Source organism: Mustelus asterias, chromosome 20, assembly GCF_964213995.1.
Source record: "Mustelus asterias chromosome 20, sMusAst1.hap1.1, whole genome shotgun sequence".
NCBI lineage: Eukaryota > Metazoa > Chordata > Chondrichthyes > Carcharhiniformes > Triakidae > Mustelus > Mustelus asterias.
In genome coordinates, this window is record NC_135820.1 from 72,725,629 (window position 1) to 72,745,579 (window position 19,951).

A 19,951-nucleotide genomic window follows, 5' to 3' on the forward strand; every position below is an offset into this window, starting at 1 on the left:
TACCTGGATGCGTACTTGGCACGCCGTAACATTCAAGGCTATGGGCCAAGTGCTGGCAAGTGGGATTAGGTGGGCAGGCCAGGACCTCGTGTGCCAGTGCAGACTCAATGGGCCGAAGGGCCTCTTCTGCACTGTAGTCTTCTGTGTCTTTACCTGGCTAGCTTTGAAATGTGGGACCTGGCAAGCGTTTGTCTGCTTTTTCCTGTTCAATAATGGTAGGGATTCATTTATCTTTTTGGCTCCTTACTAAATTAAATACATAGGTTTTTAGGGATCTAAGCATTTGATGACTACAGTAATTCAAGTGGTTAAGATCACCCTGCTTCTTGAGAAAACATTGAGCCACACATTCCAGAAGGTTCTCGGGCAGCCAAGTTGGCTGATCTCAGCCAAGACGTCAACTGAGATGCTAAAATTAACACGACATCTTGGGTATGTGAGAAAAATCAGCGAAGATTCCCAGTTGTAGTTCCTGTCCAGCAACTTAATTAACATTCAGAAATGTACTTTTAAGTGATATGTTAACTGGGATGGCCTCCATGGTTGATTGATGCCACTGTCTAATCTGAAGGACAACCTGTGAAATTGTACTTCAGCAATAGTCCGTATGTTTCAGGAAAAGGAAAAAGATAATTGGCCAAGTTTGCTTCTATATTTACATTGAATGTTACTTTCCACATTTGGGCAGTTAAGCAAATGGTACTTGGCTTTGGCAATGGGGCATTGAATGTTAAAACAAGCAAGTCATGCCAAACCTTTACAGATCACTGGTTAGATCTCAGCTGGAGTGTTGTTTACAATTCTGGGTACTACATTGGTAAGCATGGAGATGATACAAATGTGGTCTACTGGGATGAGATCAGGGAAGAGTTGAGTTCTGTTGAGATTGCAGAAGCTGGGGTTGTTGGATCTTCAAACTTGAGTGGCTTTGAAAGAGCAAGTAGGAAGAAACCGTTCCCTCTGGTCAGTTCAGTAATCGGAGGCGAAAAGAATTTGAGGGAGCAAGAGTGTTAAAATCTGTAACACACTAACTGTGGGTGCTGGAAGAAGCAATTGAACATCTACTTTAGGAGAACTAATTGGCAGGGTTGCATGGGGTCAGAGGAAAGAAACTGGGGTGTGGGACTAAATTGGAACGCTCTTTCAAAGAGGTGACCCAGGCATGAGGGGCTGAATGACCATCTTTTGTGCTCTAAGATTGAGTCTATGACTTCTGCATTATTTTTTTTCACACATTTCATGGAAAAATGTATAGATTGTAACCATGATGTAGAAATTACACTAACAGTATTAAATCAAAGCCTTTTAAAGACCCAGCCCTTAGCTTGCCTTCAATCTCCTCCATTGGCTTAATGCCAGTTTTTGTCTAATTATTTCTTTTGAAGTGCCTTGGGACATTTTTTCTACTTGAGAGACATTGTGTAACTGTAAGCTTGTCTCGTTCCTAATACCACCATGTCCCCCCCCCCCCCCCCCCCCCCCCTGCCCACACACACACGTTTTGTGTGTCCCTACTGTTGTTTCTGCCATTACACAGCAAATCTGTGAATCATTGTCGGTATTAAGTGCTGCATTGATCCTGTTCTGTAGCACTGCTGGAAGGCTAGTTGAAAAGCGGTTACTTTTATTGCGATATGTCACGTACAGTAGCTTGAATGGGAAGTGTTCCCCCACCTCCTCGTCCGATCTCTGAACACCTGACTCTTGGTGATGCACTTGGTGATGTTCATCGTGGATTGTCAAATCTGTTGCCCAAGAGGCCATCCTTGTGTATAAACCTAGGCATTGACTCTCTCTCAGGATGTGGGCATCGCTGGCTCGGCGGAAAGGACAGCAATATATTTAACCATGAAAAGCAATGCAACCAAGCCCGTTTATATGTTCACTTCAGTGGCCTGCAATTGCCAACAAAAGTTGCCGGGTAGTCGGTCAGAAACCTGGCAGACTATTTGCTTTTCCCAGAGCTCTGTGGAATTATAGAAATACTTTTTTATCTAGAGTTTGCAGAGTCTGATCTAACATTGATAAAGAATTGTAGGAACGTAGTGAACCAAAGACCATATTTTTTAACATTCTCTCGAGGATTAGAAGGTAGAAATGAAGATGGGCTGCCTTTTGAATACGTTTGAACAGGATCTTGGGTGACCTGTGCTTTGCTTATCTCTTGAAGACTGGAAGATTAAACCATTCACTCATTTTTATTCAAACAATTTATGGCAAATCTGGAAATGCAAGTGTCGGTGAGTTCTCATTCCTGACCGAGTTGACCTGTACTTTTCTTAAGCTGTTGGAAATCATAGAATCCCTACAGTGCAGAAGGAAGCCATTCGGCCCATCGAGTCTGCACCGACCACAATCCCACCCAGGCCCTATCCCCAGAATCCCATGCATTTACCATAGCTAGTCCCCCTGACACTGAGGCAATTTAGCATGATCAATCCACCCACCCGCACATCTTTGGGGTGTGGGAGGAAACCGGAGCACCCGGAGGAAACTTGCGCAGACACTGGGAGAACATGCAAGCTCCACACAGACAATGACCCAAGCGGGGAATCGAACCCCTGTGAGGCAGCAGTCCTAATCACTGTGCCACCATGCTGCCCATATCTTGTCGACATGGTCACTCTTCTCTACGGAGAAAATAAAACTGGAAAGAAAAGCTGGCCATCTAGGTGCAGTTATAGAGTTTCTGATACAAATATGGGCAGAGAAATTTATACTGGATAAATTAAGATGAATAGATTTGCTGTTTCCGTACTAGAGAAGCCTCAATATGATGCGTTTCATTTTAATGATGCTCCAGATTGTTATTATCTTCATTCTGTTTCACATCTCCACATCCTCAATAAAGAACATATTATTATCCTGTGTTGTTTGTGCACACTGGCTTGACAAATATAGAAGACTAGTTCTTGCCCACCTTCTCAAGGAACAGGAAAGGTACTTTCCATTGCCACTTTCTCCCATGCAAGTTCAAAAGCTAGCCTTTTCCCTCTTTTTCTCTGCCAAAAGTAATTCTTCCCAAGCTGAAAAGTGTTAACTTATGGTTGAGGTACAGACGACACATGCCCTCAGATTCCTTAATGCTGCTGCTGCTGCTTATTTGAGAATTGGCTATTCAGTCCTGCAAGGTATCATAACTGAGTCTGATGCTGCCCACAAATGTGCAGAGGGCTGCTGGACAGCAACCTGGATTGGAATCCCAAGCTGTCCCCAAACCCCCCCCCCCCCAAGTCACAGAACCTCTCCTTCCTGATCTGTGTCACTATTCTACTCCCCACCTCGATTGAGTCAGATGCTCTATGTAGTAGAAATCAAAGGAATCTGTGTTGTAGTCACAGGACACGCTGGGGCTAATTCAGAGACCACGATGGAAGTATTTGTTTAAAGTTCATTCTGTTTCCGTACTGTGTATCTCTAATGACTCTATAACAGATTGACGTGGCAATGACACATTTGTGTGGGTCTGTGTGATAACTATTCTTTCGTTTGTACTTTTGCCAGTGCAGTTACGAATCGAGTTTAAATGTAGCCTTTCTACCTTCCAGGTGACTGTAGCAAGAAGGGAATGGAAGTTTAAACCATTTAAAAAAAAAAAAATTGTTCTCCATTCCAAGCGATAATCCATAATTTTAGATTTTTGGAGTAGCAAACTCAGTTAATAAATTCAGTTTTTGTGTTTAGTCCTTTGTGAGTGTTTGAGTCGTTATTGCTAACCTAAACCAGGCAGATAGGTTTTCAAATGCTAAAATTTCTTCTGAACATTCACGCTTGGATCTGAGTTGGGTACGCCAGGTATGTTTCAATGGGAGATTCGAGATTTCTCTATTTGCATTTGCTGTTCTTTTTTGAAATTTGTTTGTGCACTCTTTCTTTAATAAAACTTCCTTTTGTTTTATTCTCTTCCTCTTACCCTCTCCCTCTCCCCTTTTTCACGTCCTGTTACTCAATCAGCTACGAGTCTTCAGCTGAGATCATGCCACACACGCCAAGACTCACCCATTTCCCCACTGTCTCGGGCTCCCCTGCTAGTCTGGCCAACTCCATGCAGCAAAAGCCTAACTCCCCCCGCCGTAGGCGGACGAACCCGAGCCCCATGTAGTCATGTGAAAGGGGCTTGCGGAGCAGTCAACGGGTCAGGTATACGCCGACTTCTTGCCATGCTTTGCCTGTATATTATTTCCAGCATGCTGCTGCTGTGAGCAAGCTTATTTGACTTGTGTGCGTTGGTTTCTTTTTGCTTAAGTCCGATTTTTTTTTTTTCTCTCTCTTTCTTTTAACTTTTTTGTTTTTGATTTGAAGGTCGAGCATTAATGAGCAGCTTCAACTGCATGCCCTTAACATGACCCTCAGCAAAGCTTGGCCTCCGTGCTTTTGGTGGTGTGATGTGTCACAATTACTAATTGTTAAGCATGGGCACCGCTGTGCATCCACTATTGCTGGATTATGCTGGTTGGCTTTATTTCAACATTGGCTCCAGCGTTTTGCAAGCAGGTTATGAAAATGAAAGAACATACAGTCCACCAAACCTCTCCCAATAAGCTTAGCTTTGTATATCAGAACGGGAAAATAATGCCCAGCATAATCACCAAGCCTGTACACTCTGTTCAGCTGCCTGTGCAACTCATTTGAGATGCGTTCAAGTTTAATTTTGCCTTTATCTTTGATATTCCATAATCACTTGAGTGACCATTCTGTGTATGCCGAAATGATGCTGTTGCATTTAAAAATGATGTGGAGGTGCCGGCGTTGGACTAGAGTGGGCACAGTGAGAAGTCTCAAGACCAGGTTAAAGTCTAAAAGGTTTATTTGATAGCACGAGCTTTTGGAGCGCTGCTCCTTGGCACTCACCTAATGAAGGGGCAGCGCTCCGAAAACTCGTGCTACCAGATAAAACTGTTGGGACTTTAACCTGGTGTTGTGAGACATTTAGAAATGAAATTGAGCGTATTTCGGATCGCAACATTTGGATTTATTTGGTTGAGTTTGTAGAAATGCAATGTCCTTTTTGAAATAACCATGTGTTTGATCAGGGTAAGCACAGTAAGAAGTCTCACAACACCAGGTTAAAGTCCAACAGGTTTATTTGGTAGCAAATACCATAAACTTTATTTGATCAGGGTACCAGTAAACATTTTTTTCAGGCAAACGTTTGACCTTTTGCAGCATCCTGTCCAGAGTTGTTAGCTCTGCTGTTCTAAAACCACTTGACAATCTGAAGCCATAATAGCTCTTAGCATTTCTTCAATGACTATTGTTGTATCTAACACCTAAATGCTTGAACCATACACACTTGAGCTGTCCAGTTACAGAGCCCATAGGCATGGCCGCTTGGCAATCGGGGCAGGCGAGGCTCGCAGAACGGCATTCCCCATTGGCCTCACGCGTTATCTTTTTTTTTTAAGAAAGTTTATTTATTAGTGTCACAAGAAGGCTTACATTAACACTGCAATGAAGTCACTGTGAAAATCCCCTAGTCGCCACACTCCAGCGCCTGTTTGGGTACACTGAGGGAGAATTCAGCATGGCCAATGCACCTAACCAGCACGTCTTTCGGACTGTGGGAGGAACCCAGAGCACCCGGAGGAAACCCACGCAGACACGGGGAGAACGTGCAGGCTCCACACACAGTGACCCAAACCGGGAATCGAACCCGGGTCCCTGGCGTTGAGAGGCAGCAGTGCTCACCACTGTGCTGGTAAAATCAGGGCCATAGTCATTGCAGCACAGAAAGAGGCCGTTCGGCCCATCAGGTCAACGTCAGCTCCCCGTTGAGCAGTCCAGTCAGTTCCTTTCCTCTGCTCTATCCCGTAGCTGTACAAGTTTATTTCCCTTCAAGTGCATTTTCCCTTTTTAAATTTTTTTTTTTTGCTGATTTGTTGCTCAGCTGTGTGTATGGTTTGAGGGGGGGGGGAAAAAAATTTCTGTCTTCAAAAAGCATTTCTTGTTTCAAGAAAGTAGATTGCTGACCAGGTCAGTCCCTTTTGAGCCAATGTCAGAATATGAGTAAGTGGAAAAAAGACTGATGTCTGCTGCACATTTTCATCCCTAGATTCTTCTGTGATTGACACTCAACAGTGTGTGGAGTCCAGCATAAAAATTGTCCTCCATTTTAAAAAAACAAAAAATGCTGGAAATACTCAGCAGATCAGGCTGAGGAGAGAGAAACTTTCAGGTCAAAACTCTGTCCAGATGCTGCCAGACCTGCTGAGTATTTTCTGTTTTTATCTCTGATTTTCAACATCTGCAGTGTTTCTTGCTTTTATAAAATTTGCCCTGTTCTGTGACTTTACTGCTCCCCTTGCAGTGTATTTAACTGGACTTGGTAAATTCATTCTCTCGAAGTGACGTCTTTATCTAACTTTGAAACGTTAAAACGTTTAGCTTTTTCAATGAATTCTAAATGGTGCAGCTGAAGTGTTGCATCTCTGGACAGGAGTTACATTTCCAGGCAGTCTCCTGTTGGGGATTTGGTTAGTTGGGTTAATGGGTCTTTGGTTAACACACAGAGAAGTGGCAAGCCAGTACGCTTGGAGAAGTGGATGGTTTGAAGTTGAAATGCCACGAACTAACCACTTTCTAATGGTGAAAGAGCCTCCTGTAACACTTGGACTTCTACCTTCACAAAGTTGTTCACTCTTGTTTCGCATAATGCTGTTACACTTCTCGTTCCATTTATGTATTAAAAAGCACACTGGATTGCCAAGACTGAGGGCGGGCACAGTGGTTAGCACTGCTGCCTCTCAGCGCCAGGGATCCGGGTTCAATTCCCAGCTTGGGTTGCTGTGTGGAGTTTGCACATTCTCGTGGGTTTCCTCTGGGTTTTCCGGTTTCCTCCCACATTCCAAAGATGTGCGGGTTAGGTGGATTGGCCATTCTAAATTGCCCCTTAGTGTCAGGGGGACTAGCTAGGGTAAATGCACAGGGTTATGGGATAAGGCCTGGGTGTGATTGTGGTTGGTGCAGACTCGATGGGCCAAATGGCCTCCTTCTGCGCTGTACGATTTTTTTTTAAAAAACTGCTTTCTATGGGTATTTCAGTACGAGTACGGGGCAATAACCAGCTGTCTCGAGTCATAATTATGGAAAGATGAAACATTCTCAGGATCTGCTGAGACTCTGATGACAGTGGGATCCATGAATAAGATTGCATTCCCCTACAGAAAGGGGAAAGAAAATGATTTGAACACTTTTTTTTTCTCATTATTGGACTTTCTCCTCCCAAGTAATATTCCTTGAGCACATCTGATTAGTCAAGGGGCTCTTCATAATATTCTTCAAACCCATGAGTGTTGAGTTTGAGTGTGGAATATGTGAAGGAGCCAAGAGCATTGACGATCTTTTGTTTTTCCTTTTAATCTTCCACAACGGAAATTTCAGTCCCTCTACTTGTGTCCCCAAGCTCCTCGAGGGATTGGAATTGTGTAGGGTGGTTCGGAAAAGTTTCTTTACCCACAGGATTGTTAAAGCATGAAATGCTTTGCAAAGTGAAGGGATCAAAACGGATCACCTTCACATCTCTAAGGGATTCATAATTGAAGCAGGAGGGTGTAGATTATGGAGAGAGCAGGGCAGTTGGATTAAAGAGCAAAGATCGACCAACTGGTTTTCTTCTGTATTAAATGTTCTCTTCTCTCTTTCCCTTGTCCCTTTCCATTTTTTTCTTTCTTCTTACTCTCACACTCCTTACGCAATTGCCCACCCACTTTGGGGTCTTAACTAGGCACATACCTGCCATCATAGGAACATGGGACTTGGGAGCAAGAGTAGGCCATTTGGCTCCTCAACACTGCTCTGCCATTCGATTGGATCATGGCTGATCTCTCATAACTTCGATCATGCCCCCCTTCACCTTTCGCTGCACTAAGGAAAGCAACCCCAGCCTCGCCAGCCTCTCCTTAGCTAAAGTGCTCCAGCCCAGACAACATCCTGGTGAATCTCCTCTGCACCCTTTTCTAGTGCTATCACATTCTTCCTCGAGTGTGGCGACCAGAACTGCAGACAGTGCAGCCACTGCATTCCAGCCATAGCCTAAGGAGCGTTTTATACCCTCCCGTCAAAACCACCCTGCTGTTCTATTCTACGCCTTGGCTAATAAAGGCAAGAATGCCATATACCACCTTAACCACCTATCTATCTTCAGGGATCTATGGACATGCACCCCAAGGTACCTCTTCTGTGCTTCCTAGCGTCCTACCATTCATTGTGTATTCCCTTGCATTGTTAGTCCTCCCAAAATGCATCACCTCTCTTTTTTCCGGATTAAATTCCATTTGCCACTCTTCTGCCCATCTATATCATCCTATAATCTAACGCTTTCCTCCTCACTATTTATGACACCACCAATTTTCATGTCATCTGCAAACTTACTGATCATACCTCCTATTATTTGCATCTAAATCATTAATGCACACTACAAACAGCCATGGACCCAGCACCCGTCCCTGCGGTACACCCGTTCAGCCAGAAATATAACCTTCGGCCATCCCCCTCTGCCTCCTGTCACTAAGCCAGTTTTGGACCCAAATTGCCCTGGATCCCATGGACTCTTTATCTTGATCAGTCTCCTGTGTGGAACCTTGTCAAAAGTCTTACCGTAGTCCATGTAGACTAATCAGCTGATCTGCCTTCCATCTACACACTTAGTCACTTTCTTGAATTTCAATCAAATTTGTTACACACAATCTCTCCCCCAACAAAACCACGTTCACTATCCTTGATTAATCCTTGCCTCTCCAAGTGGAGACTCATTCTGTCCCTCAGAATTTTTTCCAGTAATTTCCCTCCCACTGATGTTAGACTCACCAGCTGGCCGCCTCCTGCACTGTAGATTCTGTGATTTATCTGTGTCGCTGGTACTCATAATGGACCACAACAACTGGATCCTCCCTCCTACTGTAAGTTCCCCTCCAGCCCCAAGCAGATGTCCAGAACTCTGACACCAGGAAGGCAACACAGCTGACTGAGCACTCAGTCTTGGCTGCAGAGAACTGTGTCTATTCCCCATGCACTCATATTGCACAATATTCTAAACTGAGCTCCTATCCCAGTGCATCAGAACTATAAAATACTTTTCCTCTATTAATCTTTAAAATCTGCCTTCAGGACCGCCTAGTTGCTATTTCTTGCTTTACTTGGTTTATTTTCAGTTGTGATGATGCCATGCATTATGAATCCTGGCCTTTCACCATGTGCAAGGGGTTGAAAACACACCAATCTTCGTAGAATCATAGAATCCCTACAGTGCAGAAGGAGCCATTTGGCCCATCGAGTCTGCACCAACCACAATCCCACCCAGGCTCTATCCCCATAACCCCACACATTTACCCCGCTAATCCCCCGACACTGGGGTCAATTTAGCATGGCCAATCAACCTAATCTGCACATCTTTGGACTGTGGGAGGAAACCGGAGCACCCGGAGGAAATCCACGCAGACACGGGGAGAAGGTGCAGACTCTGCACAGAGACCCATGCCGGGAATCGAACCCGGATCCCTGGCACTATGAGGCAGCGGCACTAACCACTGTGCCAGCCCCCTTCTACGCCACTCGAGCTTCAGCTAAAATTCAACTCTTTTTGTACAAGAAAAAGTAGAAGTCTAGCCCCATGTTGTTTAAGCATCGAGTGGTGCTATAGTTACCATTGGGGAAAATAAGGCCACTGTGATACTTCTGACAGACAAAGAAAAACTGACTGCTGGACAGCTGAAACGTAACTGGGAAAAGCGAGGGATGTGCAGCAAGGTTTGTTGGCAGTTGGCTGGTTGAGGGAAAAGTAGGTTTAAAAAGTCCATTGGGATTCTTCATCCAGAGCTGAACAATCTGCCTTTCTCTTTCAGGTGCTGAATGACCTGTGTTTCCAGCATTTTCTATTGCACCTGCATAAACTGGCTTGGTTATTAATTGGCTGCTTTAGCAGCCGGTGGATCAAAATCTTTAACTTATCTAACTGTTTTGAATACACAAGGTTGGGGGAATCAGGACAGTGCGAATTGATGATTGCGAGGCAGTAGTGATCTTCTCTTTTGTAGGTTTGAAACCTGACGCAGCTTTTGGTGAAACCAATAGCCTTTGCGTGCATGGTTCACATTGGACACAAACAAACCACTAACTGAGTGTCAGAAGAATCCCGTGTCTCCTGCTCCTTGAGTTTGTACTTCCCACTGCAGACTTGAATCATGGAATCCCTACAGTGCAGAAGGAGGCCATTCAGTCCATCGAGTCTGCACTGATCGCAATCCCACCCTATTTCTGTAGTACCTACATTTACCCTGCTAATCCTCCTGAAACTAAAGGGCAATTCAGCATGGCCAATCGCCCTAACCCGTACATCTTTGGACTGTGGGAGGAAACCGGAGCACCTGGAAAACACCCACACAGACACAGGGAGAAAGTGCAAACTCCACTCAGTGACCCAAGCCAGGAATCAAACCCAGGTCCCTGGTGCTGTGAGACAGCAGTGCAACTCAACACAGGCAGTGACCAAGGCCAGAATTGAACCCGCGTGCTAGGAGGCAGCAGTGCTAACCACCGTGCCAACTTGTTGCCAGACTGCTCAATAAATCTCTTGCTGTTTTGAGAGGAGCATGAAAAGTTGATCGATTGTTGCACCACGTGCTATTTGCTCATAGACCTCTTGGTCAATGATGTGCAAGCAGAACTGTCAGAAGCAGCTTGGGTAGAGTCTGTGGCTGACTTGTCCAGAGGAAGGTGCTAAGGTTTACAGCAATGAGAGAAATAAATAAAGATAAAGGAGCAAAACAAGTTGCATTGAGGTGAGAATTCCCCCCCCCCCCCCCCCCCCAGTCTAATATGGTCTGGAATATACTGCCTAAAAGGGTGGTGGAATTAATCATAATAGTGCCATTCTCCACGCCTTATCCCCAGTGCCTTGGAAAATTTCTCTTCCTAAGTATTTATCAATTACTTTAGGATGATTATTTCTAACGGCTCCCACGTATGGTGGGCTGACTGGACTCCTCTTCTGAACTGTTCTATGAAATGCGAGAACGAAAACATTTTGGCAGGGATTGGAAAAGCAGGAGTGAGATATTGGTTCAGGTCATCTGTTTTGGTAATGTCGGTTTATATATCGTGCAGAACACTGAGGAGGGCTTCCCACTTTTTGTATCTTCCTGAGAAGGAAAAGCTACTCTTAACTTCCCCGTCCCCACGCCAGTTGTGAACCTGACCACTTCAGAAAAGAAGGCAAATGGTATGTTGGCCTTCATAGCGAGAGGATTTGGGGATAGGGATGTTTTGCTGCAATTGTACAGGGCGTTGGTGAGGCCACACCTGGAGTATTGTGTGCAGTTTTGGTGTCCTTTATCTGAGAAAGGATGTCCTTTATCTGAGAAAGGATGTCCTTTATCTGAGAAAGGATGTCCTTGCTACAAAGGGAGTACAATGAAGGTTTACCTGGCTGATTCCTAGGATGGCCGCTCTGTCATATGAGGAGAGACTAAGTCGGTTAGGATTACATTCACTGGAGTTTAGAAGAGTGAGGGGGGGATCTCGTAGAAACTTATAAAATTCTAACAGGATTAGACAGAGTAGATTCAAAAAGAATGTTCCCGATGGTGGGGGAGTCCCGAACTAGGGGTCATAGTTTGGGGATAAGGGGTAAACCTTTTAGAACTGAGGTGAGGAGAAATTTCTTCACCCAGAGAGTGGTGAATGTGTGGAATTCACTACCACAGAAAGTAGTTGAGGCCAAAATGTTGTCTGATTTCAAGATGAAATTAGATATAGCTCTTGGGGCTAAAGGGATATGGGGGGGAAGGGGGGATCAGGATATTGAATCTAGTGATCAGCCATGATCATATTGAATGGCGGGGGGAGTTGTCATTCTTTTGTTTTTGCCGTCTTTCCCAAAACAGCAGTCTAAGTTCTGACTCTCTTCTCTCTCTCTCTTTTCATAGAAATCATAGAAATCATAGAAACCCTACAGTGCAGAAGGAGGCCATTCGGCCCATCGAGTCTGCACCGACCACAATCCCACCCAGGCCCAACCCCACATATTTACCCACTAATCCCTCTAACCTACGCATCTCAGGACTCTAAGGGGCAATTTTTAACCTGGCCAATCAACCTAACCCGCACATCTTTGGACTGTGGGAGGAAACCGGAGCACCCGGAGGAAACCCACGCAGACACGAGGAGAATGTGCAAACTCCACACAGACAGTGACCCGAGCTGGGAATCGAACCCGGGACCCTGGAGCTGTGAAGCAGCAGTGCTAACCACTGTGCTACCGTGCCGCCCATTTTATCTACTCATATTTCTTGCCTCCTAAACTAAAGGAATAGTGCAGTAGGGTCCCAGAGGTGCCAGCAGCCCTCTAAGTTGGCCATTTCACACTTGCGAATGTTGGCAGGAGGTTTTCCCACCCGAGCTTGTCCTCCGTTTATAATCCACGCGTGGGCAGTTTGGCCGCAGGAGTCCCTGGATCAACATTGGGGCGAGAGGCTGAGTAAATTGGCCCTATACGCTCTGGAGTTTAGAAGATTGAGATCACCTCGTTGAAACATGCGATGTTCTGGAGAATGGACACTGAGGTTGTTTTCCCTGGCTGAGGAATCTAAAACACGGGGACACAGTCTCAGGATAAGTGTTTTAGGACTGAGGTGAGGAGAAATTTCTTCACTGCTGAGGGGTTGTAGTACTCGGGGCTGAGCTGGACAGCTTTTTGGTGTCCCGGAATGGAGGGTTATGGATTGGTGAGGAAGTGGAGTGAAGGTAGTCAGTCAGCCATGAATGTATTGAATGAGAGAACAGACTCGAGCGATGTATGATTTACTCCTGCCCTGGTTTCTTATGGAAATACAAACTTTAGCTTCCCTCCCTTTCCCTGGCCCAGAGCTGCTCAGGCGCCAAAGTTGGTGCCCCAGAAGAGATTGGGTAACGTGGGGATACTGACCAGAAATCCAAGCCTGAACCTTCTGCTCTTCAAGCTGTTTCCTCTTGAAGGCTTCTTCGTTTTTAATTAACTTCCGCTTCTTGAAGTGGGCCATGGACACTTGACATGTCACTCATGCCAACTAGCGAAAGTTTCATCAGAGGAGACGGGGATTGAGGAGACAGGGATTTAGGACCCGGGATCGTGTTGCATCACCGTCCTGACTCCTGGGAAGCCGTGCCTTTTGAGGATAATGGGGGGGGGGGGGAATTAAAAAGAAAGCAGTTCGCTTTCTCAGTATTAGCATTTATTTTGATAACTTTTCGGACGCCTTTTTAATTTCCACCTCGTTTCCAAACACAGGTATGAAGAAAAGGCTGCCGTTTGCGACAAAGAGCTTTTGGATGAAGCCACAGACGATTTGAAAGAAAACAAGAAGGAGCAGTAAAGGGAGATACCATGAAGCAATCAACTTTTTAAAAAAAAATACCCTCACTCCCATCTGCCTACTTTGTGTTCATTTCATGCAGATACCTTTTATTGTACTGAGATGGTCATGTGTCTTGTGTCCCTGGCAACTTGTGGGCAAACAAAAGTATTTTATTACATCATGCTACAGTGCTAGTTATTCTTGACTATTTTCTATGAATGTGCCAACTGATTGTGTTTAAAGAGAAAAAACAGACCTGAGGGGTTGCACCAGTGCCTATCTGTATTTTTTAATTTATTTTGAACGGATTAAAGTGATCATGACCCTTTTTTGAATTCAAAAGCACCAGTCTTTGTATTTTGCTTCACAAACAAATGCGGAAAACTGAAATTTTAAACAGCTGTGCACCTAGTCCATGTTACAAACGTGTATTTTAAACAAATAAATTCCTCGGCTGTTTCTTTTTATGTGACTGCTTTTGCTCGTAGACTTTTGTGTGGTTTTTAAAAGGGAATTAAATAGATAGTTTTTTTTTTAAATATAAAACTCCCATGACCAATGACACAACTTGTGACCTTGCTTGGACTCGATGCCTATAACGTAAGCAGGAAGTGATGGGGGGAATTTTAACTGCAGACGTATACTGCAGTTTTTTTATAGGTAACCTATATACTGGAACTGCTTTTGCTTCAAGCTAATGGACAACCTTCACTTTTCCTGCGTTTGTTTGTGAAACAAAAGATGATCTGAGCTACCTTCCCAAGCGACAGCAGATGATATAAACAGATTATTAACAGCAACTTTTAAAGAAATTCCTTTGTAGCTTTAATTTTCACAGACAACAGGAATATCAACTGATATGAATATATATATATGTATGTATGTATGTACCAAGCCAATGATGTGTTGTCTGACTGTGACTCATTCAGCATAAGTATTCACCACAGAGTTAAGACTAAATGTATGTATGTTGAATGTGTGTGTGTGTTAGTATCATGTCTGTAGAATTGTTTGTAGCTTATGGAGGACCCAGAGCCTAATGCGGTGCATATAACAGTTGTATCATTTTACTATTTTTTTGCTTTCTTTTCTCATCCAGACACTGACTGCTCCCAAAGTGGCAGCATGCCCTCCAGGACTTGCCCAGTGGGGTTATTCAGGTGCCAGCCTGGACAGTAAGTGTTGCGGGGGGGCCCCATCGGATCTGATCCGCTCCCCATCTTCACCCAGTACCCACGTGTGTCCAGGTTCCTGCTGAGGCACCCCCCCCCCCCCCCCCCCTCTCTCAGTCTGGAATGCTGGAATAAACTTAAGTGTTCAAACCACCAAGCTGAACATGCGTACACCAGGAATCGAACACTGCTTCTTGGTCAGTGTTGCACTGTAATATGCTACACAGCGTCTTTCAATCCAGTGAAGTATTGGAGAATTTCGTACGCATTTCTTCTGACTAGACCGCACAAAGTCTCCACTGCTGCCACACATCCACACTGTGGCAGCAGTGGAGACTCTGTTTCGGGGGAAACTTTACCAACCTTTCTCAGTTTAGGCCAAGCTATGCTTCAGAGGTTCCCTGTCTTGATCTTTCCAGGCTCGTACTTGCCCCTGTCTTGTCACACCCGCCGTGGACTGCACGGGAGCACATGCCAAGAACCCTGATAACATCCAGTGCCCTCGAGCTTGGTTGCTTCCCTCAACAGTGGGACACCGGATGGTTAAGGAAACCTTGCAGTGTCATTGGGGATTTTTCTTTTCTGTTTGCTAATCCTCTGAATTTTCCTTTGTTTTCCCCCACTGTGTGCTTTTTTTTTTTTGCGTGGGGAATGCAAGTTGAGCGTTAACGCTTGGAATGGGCCTCCAGGTGATGTAAGAGATTTTGGCATTGAAGGGACGGTTGGTTAAATGTTGTATTGGGGTAAGGAGCTAGAGGTTTCGCTAAGTGAATGAGGCGAGTCGAGCAGAAAAGTCTTCCTCGCCAATATTTTATCTGGTAGATTTTTTTTCTGAGAATCTACATTGGCACCTTTCAATAAATTAAACAGGCTGCTGATGGGTGTTAAATGTAGTGTCGCTAGTGTATTAATTTGCTCTGTGATTGGAAGATATTGGTCGCCTTGACTAATACCACCTTGCACTCAGGGTGAATGCACCATATTCAAGTTCAGAATTTCAAAACCCATGCCTGATTTTTAGCTTTTGCTTTGCATCCCAACTTTAAAATGTTTGGGGATCCAGGGTCCTTGGGAGGCACCAGAAATGTTACTGTTTGAAGATGGGCTGTGGGGCGGGGGAAAAGAGTAGATATTTTTTAAAATACTTTTCCAATTCAATCAAATCAAGTCCAATTCAGAGTCTCAACAAGTTGAGACATTTCCGATCCAGGCTGACAAGACAGGGCATGCAAGCCTCTACCCTGTCTTGGGCCTGATCTACATGAGCCAAGCTGATTGGAGGAGGCGCAGGTCTTCCTCCTCCAAGACTTGATCTCATCTGCATCTCAGCCAAAAGGCCGAGATGTCGCTTTATAAAAATTGCTTCATATGAAAATGAAGCCCATAATGCGACCCAATGACCTCGACCAAGCGCAGGCGACCCAAACTACACTTGATCTTAGCCAAAAGGCCGAGACGATATTACTCCCTTTTTTTAAGTATTTTCTCTCAAAACAGCTGCTGAAATTGAGCTTTTGCTCGTGTCTGTTAACCTTTTATCCCCCTCTCTGCGAAGATGGTTAAATGGTGTATCTGAAATCCATTTGTTACAAAAAAAAATGATGTTCCTGAATGGCATTGTCAGCCTCTGGTCGTTTTCTTTTTTGTAAATGAAATTCCATTAGGTTAAGCTGTTTGGGTTCAGTATAAATATTTCAGTGACCCTATTGATTTTCTTTTTTAAGCTTGCAATTAGTTTAACATTAGTTTTGGATAGGTGACTTCCAGCGAAGCCGTATCCTCAAAGACTACTCGTGTCCCTAAAGGTTCAGTATAGTTACGATGCTGTAACATCATCCAAAAAAAGTTCACTGGGTGCTAAAGCAGCTACTGGGCAGTAGGTTGGCGCTGGATAGCCAATGTAGGATGTGGTGGGGGAGTGGGGAACGTCACTCTTAACTGCAGTGTTGGGTGCTCATGCGGCTAGAGTGAAGATTGGGGGGGTGGGGAGGCGGTGGTGAGCATCTTATTAGAGTCATGTTGGTACAGTGCAGAAAAGGCCCTTCGGCCCATCAAGTCTGCACCAACAGTAACCACCAGCAGAAGGCGCATTAATCCCATTTCCCTCCACTTGGCCTATATCTGTGAATATTATGCTGTACCTGATCAGAAGGTATTTAATTCTATTGTTGTTCACAATGTTCCTTTGCCCCGTTGCTGACATCTTTCCCCTTCGTGGGCACAACATTTGTAGCTTTCAGATGAAATGTACATACCTTTTTGGATTCCTCCCAGTTCTGTAATGGCCCAGGCAGATGATGGAGGAGATTTTTTTTTTTTAGGTGTGGGAAGGGTGTACCAGGGAGATTTTATTTTATTTTTGACTTGTATGTTTAGCCGAAAGTCTGCTTTTACAAAGGACGAATTGATGATGGCATCGGAAACTCCTTGCCTGATGCCTGTGGAATACTTTTTAATTTTCACTCTGTGGAAAAGGGACTTCCTCTCCCTTTCTGTTACCCTTTTATCCTAATGAAGGGGGTTAGCCATTGTAGTGTGTTTTAGATTCATCTGTCTTGTATCAATTGGAGGTTAGGTGTGGCTAAAATTTAAAAATTATTTTCTGTTTGTAACAGAAGGGGATTTAGTACTTTTTAAATGTCTGCACTCTCTGTTCACATTCTGGGGTTGGTCCTTTCTCTCGCTTCCCCCCCCCCCCCCCCCCTCCCCCCCACTCACCCCGCTTTTCATTATTGTAGTATAACTGGCTTCTCTGGTGAGGAGCTGTGATTGATTTGTAATAAATTGTGGTGTGCACCACTGTCAGTCTGCATTGAACATTGCTGCCGTCTTCTTATTTACTCCTCGACACACCACCTCTCGAGAAAGGTATCTTATCAAGAACACATCATGGGTTCCACCCACCGTCATGAGATTGGTTTAGACATTTTGTACTTGAGAGATCAGCTGAGTAATAAGGTACAAGGTACATATCCACTCTCTGTATTTGTCGATCTCAGCTGGGGTGACATTGCAGTTGACTTGACTACCTGGGACCAGGTCAGGTGATCCACCCAGGTTCCTGGTTGCTATGTCGCCGATTATGATATACGTCACAGCGAAAAGAACACCACATACTAATTGGGAGTGAGTTCTTGTGAGAGGCTTAACGGCTTCTTACGTTGCATTCTTCTTGCTAACGCAAAATTCCACTGCATGCATGTAATTTGGGAAGTTCCACACAATTGTAATCACTGCTTTTCTCACTAAATGACTGATTTAGTTTTATTTTTATAGAGTTTTTATTTTATTTATTAGTCACAAGTAAGGCTTAATTAACACTGCAATGAAGTTACTGTGAAATTCCACTGGCTCTAAAGTGATTTGGGAATCCTAGTGTAGGAAAAACTGTGGTAGCTAGTCTGAGTACAGCAAGTCCCCACAAACTATAAGGTGATCAAGATTAGGGCCAGGACGCCATCAAGAACTCCCCACTTTTTCAAAATAGAATCAAGAATCATAGAATCCCTACCATGCAGAAGGAGCCCTTTCGGCCCATTGCGTCTGCATCGATCACAATCCCACCCAGGCCCCATTCCTGTAACCTCCTATTTACCCTGCTAATCCCCCTGACACTAGGGTCAATTTAACATGGCCAATCAACCTAACCCGCACATATTTGGAGTGTGGCAGGAAACCGGAGCACCCGGAGGAAATCCACTCAGACACGGGGAGAATGTGCAGACTCCGCTCAGACAGTGACCCGAGGCCACAATCGAACCCGGGTCCCTGGCGCTGTGAGGCAGCAGTGCTAACCACCGTGCTGTCCCCACGGTGGCCCTGGATCTTTTGCATCCACCTGAGAAGGCAGCCAGAGCAACGGTTTAAGATCTCACTCAAATGACAGCAGACAGTGCAGCATTCCCTTCAGCACTGCACTGAAGTCTCATTCCGAGGCCTGTCCCCCAGTGTCTGAAGTGTGACTTGGGACCCCACTTTCAGAGGTGAGATTGCTACGGCTGAGTGCGCTGACTTAGACTGGCATCCACTGCGTAGAATTAAAACTATCTCATTTTAGGACTCTGCAACCTTATCCAACCCTACTCGGTGATAATTCCCTGCACCACTGAGCAACTTTTTCATAAGAACTAGGAGTAGGCCATCTGGCCCCCTCGAGCCTCCTCCGCCATTCAATACTGGAACATGCTTTTTCTTTGATTTTTGCCTCGATAGCAGCCTGGGTCCCAGGGTTCCCTCCCAAAACTGTTCCACCACTTTTTTTTAAGAACATACATAGCTTCTTAAAAAACCATCTCTGACCGGACCTACCATTTTTGTGTGGCACATCTATCTCTTCCAAATGCCAGACAGTTTACCCCTATTAAAATGATTCATATCAACATCAGTTGTTTATTTTCCATTTCCTAGCCAATGCTGCTGGAAGCTCCCTTACTGCAATATGAACTGAAATCTGCTGTCTCTGTGTGAGCAGGAGAATGAAGTTGCCATCTTCTGCCGTGCAGCTCAGATCAACAGAGCCACCAGGTGGCGACGCTCAAGCTATTTGAATGGTGCAATGAACTTGCTTTGAGAATTGGTTAACACATTCTGCACTTTTTGTCTGTCTGTGAATAAACTTAACCCCTGCAGAATTTTGAAACCTGAGTTTTTTTTAAAATAAAACCCCAAAGGTGCTAACACAGTACAGAACAACTCCATGGGAATGGAGTAAGCATGGGTGGTGCAGTGGTTAGCACTGTTGCCTCACACTGCCAGAGACCTGGGTTTGATTCCTGGCTTGGGTCACTGTCTGTGTGGAGTTTGCACATTCTCCCCGTGTCTGTTTTGGTTTCCTCCCACAGTCTGAAAGACGTGCTGGTTAGGGTGCATTGGCCGTGCTAAATTCTCCCTCAGTGTACCCGAACAGACGCCGGAGTGTGTCAACTCGGGGATTTTCACAGTAACTTCATTGCAGTGTTAATGTAAGCCTACTTGAGACAAATAAAATTTTTACTTCAAAAACGAACATCAAAGCCAAGCAATTAACCTCACTTTATTCTTTATTTCATTTTAAAGTCTTTACCTTTTCAGCTGTTGTTTTCTCCCCTGTCACATATTTCTCTGCAATGCATTATACTCCCCCCAGTCCACAAGTTTATTTATTAGTGTCACAAGTAGGCTTACATTAACACTGCAATGAAGTTACTGTGAAAATCCCCTAGTTGCCACACTCCGGTGCCTGTTCGGGTGCACGGAGGGAGAATTTAGCATGGCCAATGCACCTAATCAGCACGTCTTTTGGACTGTGGGAGGAAACCAGAGCACCCGGAGGAAACCCACGCAGACACTGGGAGAATGTGCAAACTCTGCACAGTGACCCAAGCTGGGAATCGAACCTGGGTCCCTGGCGCTGTGAGGCAGCAGCGCTAACCACTGTGCTGCCCCAAGGTGAGCATGTGCCTAATGGGCGGG

At 44.8% G+C, this 19,951-nt stretch overlaps 1 protein-coding gene across 3 annotated transcripts in view; it reads left to right on the forward strand.

Annotated features, from left to right (window-relative positions):
• Positions 1–15,383, forward strand: part of hm13 (histocompatibility (minor) 13) — a 67,384-nt gene extending 52,001 nt beyond the window's left edge. For 2 of the 3 annotated variants that reach the window (XM_078236845.1, XM_078236847.1), the window contains exons 12-13: positions 3,955–4,140; positions 13,262–15,383. In XM_078236845.1, the coding sequence (XP_078092971.1) occupies positions 3,955–4,102 (148 nt within the window). In that variant the 3' untranslated portion in view covers positions 4,103–4,140; positions 13,262–15,383. The remainder of the gene's footprint in view (positions 1–3,954; positions 4,141–13,261) is intronic. The other variant, XM_078236846.1, reaches the window with a different exon arrangement.
• The last annotated feature ends 4,568 nt before the right edge of the window (positions 15,384–19,951 follow it).